This window comes from Penaeus monodon, chromosome 14, assembly GCF_015228065.2.
Source record: "Penaeus monodon isolate SGIC_2016 chromosome 14, NSTDA_Pmon_1, whole genome shotgun sequence".
In the NCBI taxonomy this organism is placed as follows: Eukaryota; Metazoa; Arthropoda; class Malacostraca; order Decapoda; family Penaeidae; genus Penaeus; species Penaeus monodon.
In genome coordinates this window covers 23659091-23669672 of record NC_051399.1, presented here as the reverse complement: position 1 = coordinate 23669672, position 10582 = coordinate 23659091, and the positions used below count along the sequence as shown (strand labels likewise).

The 10582-nt window shown below is 36.1% G+C and overlaps 1 protein-coding gene across 1 annotated transcript in view; it reads left to right on the top strand.

Annotated features, from left to right (window-relative positions):
- Positions 1-605: 605 nt before the first annotated feature.
- Positions 606-10582, top strand: part of LOC119580654 (metabotropic glutamate receptor-like) — a gene marked incomplete in the record, with an annotated part of 105972 nt that continues 95995 nt past the window's right edge. Inside the window, 3 exon segments of the mRNA XM_037928754.1 lie at positions 606-631; positions 734-868; positions 1667-1811. Of these exon segments, the coding sequence (XP_037784682.1) occupies positions 606-631; positions 734-868; positions 1667-1811 (306 nt within the window).

The following is a 10582-nucleotide window of genomic DNA, read 5'->3' as shown; positions in this document are numbered from 1 at the left end:
TACCTGTGCTGCTGCATGGCTGTCGATCCTCCTCTGACCGGGTAAAGCCTTAACCACGCTCTTGCTTTTTCGCCCTCCTCCTTCTTTTTCTCCCTTTTCTCTCTTTTCTTTACCCTTCTTTTACTCTTTCTTTTCCCTTTTGCTATTTTTTTTCTTCTTCCTTTTTTCTTCATACGTACAGGTGAGGTCCAAACAGATGTACTATAATCAAAGACCCTCTAGTACATAACGGAATGGAAGATGTAGGAGAGAGATAAGTCCATGCTTGTTAACAGTCTCTTTAAAAGTGGCCAGGTTGTAGGATACTGGATCAGATAAGACAGGAGGATTTTTCCAGAGTTTAGATGGAGGCTGTATAAAACAATAGATGTGAGACAGAGTTTCCATCTTAGGTACAGAAGCTTAGAAAGGTTGATGATATAATAATGAAGGATACGCTCGACCCTACAGATTCTCATGGTCGCCACCTTCCTGTGTGTTTGGAAGAGCCTCGAACTCCCGAACTCAAGATTAGCACTCGGCCACCTTAGCCCATTGAGCCACTAACCACACAATAACGAGAACGAAGAGATCTGTCATTTCTGATTTTCTTCGAGTTACCAGACATGGTGACTATGAACTACAGAGAGCTGCAGCCATGATAGAAACGAAAGAAGAAAGAGACTGCAGCAACTAAGCGCCAATTCAACTAAAGTTCGAATTTGAAATATAACATATTATAAGGCGCAATTAGTTGTGAAATTCCACGTGGTAAGCATTGGGTGGAGACTGAGACATCGAAAGTTTCACTACAAGGCCAGACGCGAGCTCAGGCCTTTGAAGTGCCCAAGGAGGCCACTCTACTCACACCACAGGGATCGAGAGCCGAGTATCAACTATGAGCTACAAAGGCAAGCGGGATACTAGTAGACCTTACTTGTCGAAAGCTTTACTAATGATCTGAAAGAAGTTTGCAGTCTTCGAGGAAGGCGAGCGGTTGATTGGCAATGAGGGCTTTCGGTGTCTTGCCCATTAGGGATAGAGCTGTTGGTCGATAGTTGGAAGTTCTTTTAGGAAAATCAGGAGTACATTGGTTGGTTACATGTGATGAGCAGATAACTTTCGAATATAAGAGGTGATTTCTGCTTTCCTTTCTTTTTTTAGGATAGGAGCAAATTCGAGAGAATGAGATTTCAAAACAAATCGTATATCAAAAGGGGGGGCATTTAGATATGAAGGGGTGGAGATTTGACAGGGTCGACATTAATCGGGGGTAAGAACAGTGGCTAATCCCCTTGACCAAATAGATCACAGCCGGTTACAGAAGTTAATAAACAACTTGCAAGACCCAATTATCCAGTATACGTTCATCAGTATATTCCAAGAGGTCTAATATCGAAACCCCATCCCAGTCAATACACATCGAACTCGACTCACCCTGTTCCCTCCCTCTCTATCTGTGTGTGTGTGTGTGTGTGTGTGTGTGTGTGTGTGTGTGTGTGTGGTGTGTGTGTGCGTGCGTGCGTGCGTGCGTGCGTGCGTGCGTGCGTGCGTGTGTGTGTGTGTGTGTATGTGTGTGTGTGTAAGAGGTGAACATCATTTTATCTCTCTTTATCTATCATTCTACCCCCCCCCCCCGCCTCCGCCTCCGCACGCGCCTAACTCACCTTTCCTTCTTCCCCCACAGAGGAGTCCTGGCGGCCGCCCACCGCCTGAACCTGACGTCCCACTTCCACTGGATCGCGTCGGACGGCTGGGGCAAACAGAGCCACCTGGTGGAGGGGCTGCAGGACGTGGCCGAGGGCGCCATCACCGTCGAACTCACGAGCCAGGTGCGATATTTTTCTCATTCTTTTCTTTTCTCTCCTTGGGATCTATATACACCTGTCTTGTGTATATTTAGTCTATCTCACTCTGTAATTAGATGATATCCATTATATATGTATGTGTTTATGTATATATATAAATATAGTTATAGATATCTATATTTATTTATTTATATATGAAATATAATATATGTGTATATTTATATAGTATATATATATATATATATATATATATATATATATGTGTGTGTGTGTGTGTGTGTGTGTGTGTGTGTGTGTGTGTGTGTGTGTGTGTGTGTGTGTGTGTGTGCGCGTGTGCGTGTATGCATATAAGACATTTTTAGATATATGTACATATACACATATAGTACTTATCATATATACATACATACACATATATACATATATTTGATTTATGTATATACATATATGTAAATATGTATTTACATATATATCCACATATATGTATATATGTACATACATATATATATAAATATATATATATATATATATATATATATATATATATATATATATATGTATGTATATATGTATAGTTGCGGAATTATATTTCACTACACTTGCTGGGTTCCACTTTTGTGCATCTGGCAACGACATCGATGTAAACATAGAGTAAATTTTTATTGTTATAAATGAGGCGAAACCCCTAGGTTGTTTGTAACAAAGAGTGTGATTGGTAGAACATAAATGACCAACAAGTGTATTAGTATCTACTTTTGGAAGCTACGTAAGCCATTTCATCTTTCGTTTTCTTCAAACAAGTGATAACAAAACATGTAGCATTAGCCATCATTGACTTTGTAGCTGGATGTTTTATTTTAATATGATTTCCTGGAATTGTTTTTTAATCGATATGGCAATGCCATGGAGCTGAGGCAACACAATAATATTCAATTATAGCTGCAGATTTCTTGAAACATGAAATGCTTCATTCTTTAAACATCTATGTATGGCAGCTAAATGTGTGTATGTGTGTGAGTGTGTGTATGTGTGTGTGTGTGTGTGTGTGTGTGTGTGTGTGTGTGTGTGTGTGTGTGTGTGTGTGTGTGTGTGTGTGTGTGTGTGTGTGTGTGTGTGTGTGTGTGGAAATACTAAGTCAATACTTGGTGATGAGTAACGAAACATTATGTATAATTCGTTTCTAATGCTTAAATTTCACATCAGTTTTCACTATCATTATTCCACAAGTTGTGGCGTTTCCCTGAGGAGTCGCATCCGCATTCGAACAGCCGAGTGAGAAAATACACGTTTGCTTGTTTCAACTCGAGCGACTACTAGTTGAGTGGTTAGAATTTCAAAACTGAATCTCCCTTCTTTTTTTCGGCGAGTCCATGCATGAAACCCCACCCCACTTATTGTCGGTCATTTTCCCCATTTCATAGATACGTCGTCTGTCACATCTGAAAAGTAAATAATGATAGATAATCAGAACATAAAATATGACGTATCATGTATAAACACAATCATGTACGAATAAATATCTTTAACAAAATCTGAATTAAGTCTATGAACAAATTGAAAAAGAATAATGATATTTACAACTGTTATATCTCATTCAGCAATGGAGATTCCTGTGCGTTCTCCATATGCTGCTGGGTTAACTGGAGGCGTTGACAATATCGCTTGTTCAACCTCTCTTTGATAACTCTCTGTGATGAACCCCATCTGCATGTAGTCGTTTTCTTCACCGTGCGGCTTGTTAGCAGGAGCTGTAGGACTTGATATGAATTTTAATTGCATTGGTGAGGGGGTATCCGGAACGAGGGCTGTCGTTCAGGGTGTCCTCCTCTTCCCGTCTTATTCACCTGTATACCATCGAGCGGGAGAGGCCCGGCTCTCTGGTTATTTCACTGGGAGAGAAATTGCTTTCCTATTTACAATTTCAGATTGCCTTGTGTCCATCTTGCAAAAGGTGTCAGCTTGGCAGCCTCGTTTCCAACTCGGATTTTCCATGTCATTGGCATCATATACCATCGGGCGTATTTCCTTTCCTGTTTAGCATGGATTAGGATTTGCCGCGAAATGAATATTCAAGAATTTATGAAGATTCGTTATCAGAAAGCGTATCAAACATATGATTTCGTGTTTTTATTTTCTCTCTAGATGTTTCCTCTTTCTTCAAACTACTGAAGTTACAGGTGAACAAACAAGCGTTTAGATGACTTTTCACACACCGGGAAATAAGTATTTTTGTCGGAAACATATTAAGGTTATGTATCAAAGCTTTGACGTGCACTGTCAAACACAAGGGAAGCATGAATTGCATAGGTGTCAGATAAAAGTAGAGAGCGAGATTAAATTCCTATTTCATCAGCATAAGCAAAAATTTTTCTTTCAAGATATCAAATATAATATAGCACATGTAATGTAAAGTTTTTATACTTGTTTTTCACCCTCCTTGGAACCACTCAGCTAGTAGTTACTCGAGGTGAAACAGGCAAACGTATTTTCTCACTCAGTTGATCGAGAGCGACTTCTCAGAGTCACAGCTTACGGAATAATAATAGCGAAAATTATGGTCAGATTTTAACACAAGACAAAAATCATTATACAAGTTTTTTAGCTACTTATCATCAAGTATTGACTTCGTATTTCTATAATCATTGCACGCACGTACGCGCACGCACACACACACACACACACACACACACACACACACACACACACACACACACACACACACACACACACACACACACACACACACACACACACACACGTATACACATATCCATTATAGCGCTACTGCAGTTTTGTGTTAGGCTAATGTTCTGTAATGAAAAATATAATGTGGCATGCTTTTTGTTTACTGAATAAATGTTTTAGAGTTTTTGGTTCTGGCGAAAAATGAAAGTCACTCCACTAGTTCGATTAGCCGATACTAGGCGGTGCAACTACGAAAACCATTTAAAAAAGTATCAGCGAATCTGAAGAATTTTATTTGATACAGCTGCCATACACAGATTTTTTAAACCATGAAGCCTTTTCAAGTTTCAAAAAATATGCAGCTCTAATTGACGCTTGCGGTGTTGAAAGAAGGGAAAATGCCGCCTCACCTCCATAGACGTTGGCATGTCGATAAACAAGCAATTCCAAATCGCATTTGAAAAATATCCCAGTACAAAGTCATTGATAACTAATACTAGATATTTTGTTATCACTTATTTGAAGGAAACGAGATTAAATGGCTTACGTAGTTTACAAAAATACATACTAATACATTGTTGGCCATTTATATTCTACCAGTCACACTCTTTCTTACAAACAACCTAATGTTTCCGTCTCATTCATAAAAATGCTATTTACTATTTATATGTTTACATCGAAGTACCTGCCAGATGTACAAAATTGGGATCCAGCAAGTGTACTGATATAAAATTCCGCAACTGTACATATATGTGTGTGTGTGTGTGTGTGTGTGTGTGTGTGTGTGTGTGTGTGTGTGTGTGTGTGTGTGTGTGTGTGTGTGTGTGTGTGTGTGTGTGTGTGTGTGCGCGCATACATATACACATGTATATAAATACTTTTATATGATATATATATATATATATATATATATATATATATATATATATATATATATTCATATATCTATATATTTACATATTTATATATTTACATATATGTATATACACATACATATGTGTGTGTGTGTGAGAAAGAGTATATACATATATACGTGTGTATGTAGATATATATACATATATGTCTTCTTTTAACGGTAGGTTCATGTCTGAGCCGCCGTGGTCACAGCATGATACTTAATTGTAGTTTTCATGTTGTGATGCTCTTTGAGTGAGTACGTGGTAGGGTCCCCAGTTCCTTTCCACGGAGAGTGCCGGTGTTACCTTTTTAGGTAATCATTCTCTCTATTTTATCCTATCTATTTATTATCCTATATATATGTATATACATATAAATAGGAATATATATATACGAAATATATACATATATATAGAAATATATATATACGAAATATATACATAAATATACACAGAATGTAGTTCGTCAGTCAAACTGTAGTGGACCGCCTGTCTACGTCCCCCACGGTCCCCTACATTTGCCTTTCGTCTCTCTCATGTGATGAAGGACGGCGCCTATATATATGAATATATATATATATATATATATATATATATATATATATATATATATATATATATATATATACATATATATATATGTATATATATGCATATATATATGTATATATATGACTGCCGCGATGGTCCAGTGGTTAGAGCACTGGACATGGTCCCGAGTTCAATTCCCCGTCACGGCAGTCGTAAAAAAATGCCTGCGCTCAGACTGCTGGTTCGAGCCCGATCTCACGGCGAGAAAACGACATATCGCCCTGAGAAGTCAAAGCGCAGGTGTCGTAGGGGAAGTCGCCGCCGTGGCACAGATGTTAAACGCCGAACCGCGGTTGATTAGAAAGGGCATCCAATCAGGCTAGAGTGAGACTGCCAAATATCCTCTCAAATAATGAATTGAGAGATTTCCTGCAGCGGAATAAATGGCTGTTGAAAGAAAGAAAGAAAGAAAGAAAGAAAGAAAAAAAAAAAGAAAAAAAAAAAAAAAAAAAAAAAAAAAAAAAAAAAAAAATATATATATATATATATATATATATATATATACATATATATATATATATATATATATATATATATATATATATAATATATATATATATATATATATATATATATACATATATGTATATATATATATATATATATATATATATATATATATATATGTGTGTGTGTGTGTGTTTATGCATGATTTATACATGTCTGTATAATGTTTACACATACACATAAATACGAACAAACAAACAAACAAACAAGCACACACACATACACACACACACACATATACATAAATATACACATACATATATATGCATATATATACATATATATACACCTATATATATTTATATATGTACATATATATACATATATACATATGTACACATGTATGTACTATATATACATATGTACACATGTATGTACTATATATACATATATACATATGTAGACATATATATAAATATATGCATGTATATACACACACATACATATATATGAATATACATTATATATATATATATATATATATATATATATATATATATATATATATATATTGTGCGTGTGTGATTATAATGCTTATAAAGCAATTCTAAATAGATCCTTTATGCATACAAATGCACATACATAAATGGCTGCAAACAATCTTACATAGAATTTACACGCAAACTCTCCGTACTTTGGAGATGCTGTAACTTCCCTACATTCACAACCAAAACCTCTCTTAGATCCTCACCTTATTAGCAGGCAGAAGCTCACTTTCATCGTGTATTGGCTAATGAATCTTCAATGAGAGGAGAAATCCCGAGTGAATTCACTATGAGGCCGTCTGAGTCCCGTGGCAATTAGAGTTTGTCCATACAGTGGTAAGACAGGGAGGGGTTAAGGAAGGGAGAAATGAGAAGAAGGGAGGGAAGGAGGGAGAAACAAAGGAAGGAGTAAGGGTGGGAATGAGGGAGAGTAGGGGGAATGAGAGGCAAGAGAGAGAGAGAGAGAGAGAGAGAGAGAGAGAGAGAGAGAGAGAGAGAGAGAGAGAGAGAGAGAGAGAGAGAGAGAGCGAAAGAGAGAGAGAGAGAAGGAAAGAGTTAAAGACTATTGACTATTTGATCATCATTTACACTTATTATTGTTTTTATAATCTTCATTACTATCACTATTATCCTTTTTATGTTCCATTACCATGGCCATTGTCATCTTCGTCATCGTCATCGTTATCGTCATCGTCATCGTTATCGTTATCGTTAGCATTGTCGCACTGAATTCGAGAAATTAATTGTATTATGAGCATTTAATTATTATGGAATTTATATAATCACTTTTGCTCGAGAAATTATTTCATGTGCAATCTATTATTACGGAATACATTTAACAATGTTTTACTCGAGATATTATGTTTATTTCATGAGCAATTGCGTTTGTTTCATGATATATTATTATGAAGTATATTTTTCACTTTTCTATGTGATTAGTGTAGTTGTAATAATACACTATTATTAATTTATTATTTCAAGGTCTGTGATATCATTTTTTTTTTTTAGTTTTGTCCTCGTCTATTGAGAAGGGAAACTCCGAGCCATTGCTACAAGTAAATGGAAACGTGAAAACAGGGAATAACTATACTTGTTGTCTATTTGTTATTTATTTAGCACTCAAGACATTGTTAAACGAATGATGCTCTACACACTCACCTCAGTTACTAACCTTCCGCATCACAGGTTAATTCTAACACTAAATTGTAGCGCAACACTTCATTATCACAGTCACTTCACCATTAGTCATTTAATCGAGTCATTCCACTGTCCGCACTGGCGCATTTTTGCAGCACTTAGATGCAGTTGATAGTACTTATCAGTTTCAGAAGGAATGGCACTTGAATTTAGTTTATAAAACACTTCTGAACAAGGGTCGAGAGCACGTCCCTCACAGCCGGAGGTGAACAGCGACCTCTCACCTCACGGCAGGTTAGGCCTCAGACACCTGCTATAACCAGTAGCAGCCTTACGGATTTCTTTAGCGCGGGAATATCTGCATATGCGAAGAAGCTTAACCACCTTTTTATTCTTCCATTCGCGCCTCTCATTCGCTAGTGTTTATACTTCTATATTTAACTATATTTATCTATATATGGTTATAATAATTAATTGTAATCATCGTGATCATTTCATAATAATTACCATCATCATTATTTTCATTATCACTTTCATCATCATTATTAATATCATCATTATTAGCCATAATATTGTAATCACCGATGTGTACATATAATTTTTTAAAGTCATTATCATGACTTATTATCATTATATCATTGTTATTATCATTATTACTACCATTAGCATTATCTGTTTGTTATCAGTATCATTTTCATTATCATTTTTTGAAAAGAAAAATTACTGTTTCTATTATAACATTTTTATTATTAATATATTTTTTTATTATTTTTTTTTATTATCATTATTATTATTATCATTGTCATTATCATTATCATTATCATTATCATTATCATTATTATTATTATTATTATTATTATTACCATTATTATATTCAATATCATTATTATAATGGCCTTCCATAATTTCCGCGTGAAACACGAAATACCTTTCCATAATGCATTTCCTGGGAACATTGATTTTCAATTTCGAACCGGCACGTATTCCAACACGTATTCCGGATTTTGTCACAACTATTTGCATATTTTCTGTAGCATTCGTTGTTCCTCGGAAGTAATTTACGCGATATATAAAACCAATATATTTTATTTTCCTTTTTAAAGCTCCTATTGGACTCCGATAATTGCATAGAACATCAGTGAAATTTCATTCTGAAACTATTATTTTTGCCTTGATTATATTTTGATAGTAAGGAGCTTTGGGCGATTTCAAGTCTACTGCATAGGCTAATTACGATTTCTTTTTTTCAAATATGCGTAAGGGAGAGAGAGAGAGAGAGAGAGAGAGAGAGAGAGAGAGAGAGAGAGAGAGAGAGAGAGAGAGAGAGAGAGAGAGAGAGAGAGAGATTGGGGGGATAGCATGGCCGTGGCACAGTTGAAGTGTGTTGAAGTCTCCCCGCCCCTGGACTTCAACTCGACTGTTCGGGCAGATTCAGGTAGTTAATTCCTGTAATTTCTCCATCGGCGTCAAGGCCAGCCAACAAGGTATAAAGCCCCGAACCATGCATTTCACAGGTTTATGAGCCCTGTTTTACTATCCAAATTTTACTGAAGACTTCGTCACGGAGATTGAGGCGTGGATGGCATGACACCGTGCCTTGGCTATCGTGGACCGAGTTGCGGACGTAATCGCGGCACAACGGCGGCCGGAGCTTCTCTTCCTCCGACAGATGCGACTTCATTTGTTTGGTATTAATGTGATTAGGTGTATCGTTAAAATCTGTGATCTGAGTTTGTATTAAGGGCTAGCAACTGTTGCCGGGAACGCTAGGGTGCATAGAAAAGGCGTGACTATATGGAATAATTGAGAATTATAGTTTATAAAAAAAAAATCCTACGATCGTGTACTGAGATCCTGATGAGGCTGAGGAGATGGTCATGCATGATGCAATTGCCATGATGCACGGCGTCACAGAGTATAGCTGATACACTGGCTTTTCTACGATTGTTTGGGATAAGACAAGGCTCTCTAATCCCATGCATCCCAACTTATTAAAATATCTAAAAAAAAAGAATATGGATACCTGATCTAGCTGCATATAATAAGCACTCCTGATGACGATTTGCCATTAACTAGACAAATGTTGCATAAATATACAATTACTGAGGCAATTGCCTGTGGTATGGACGTCGATGAAGGAAAGGCATTTATTTATTTATTTATTTATTTATTATTATTATTATTATTATTATTATTATTATTATTATTATTATTATTATTATTATTATTATTATTATTATTATTATTATAATCAAAGGAAATTATTCCGACATCAATGATTACCGATAGGCTTATAGTAAGATAGTGAAATCTTTATATGAACCTTGGTTCCCTAATTACATGACTCCCCATCATCATCAGTCGAGCTTCGCAGGAAATTCAAGATGGAGGTGAACAAATTCTTCGTGTTTATCATAAAAAGCAATCATCTTCAGTCCACTGTTAAGAGACGCATTTTCGAGACTACCCTGATGTTCTATATGATTTACGGATG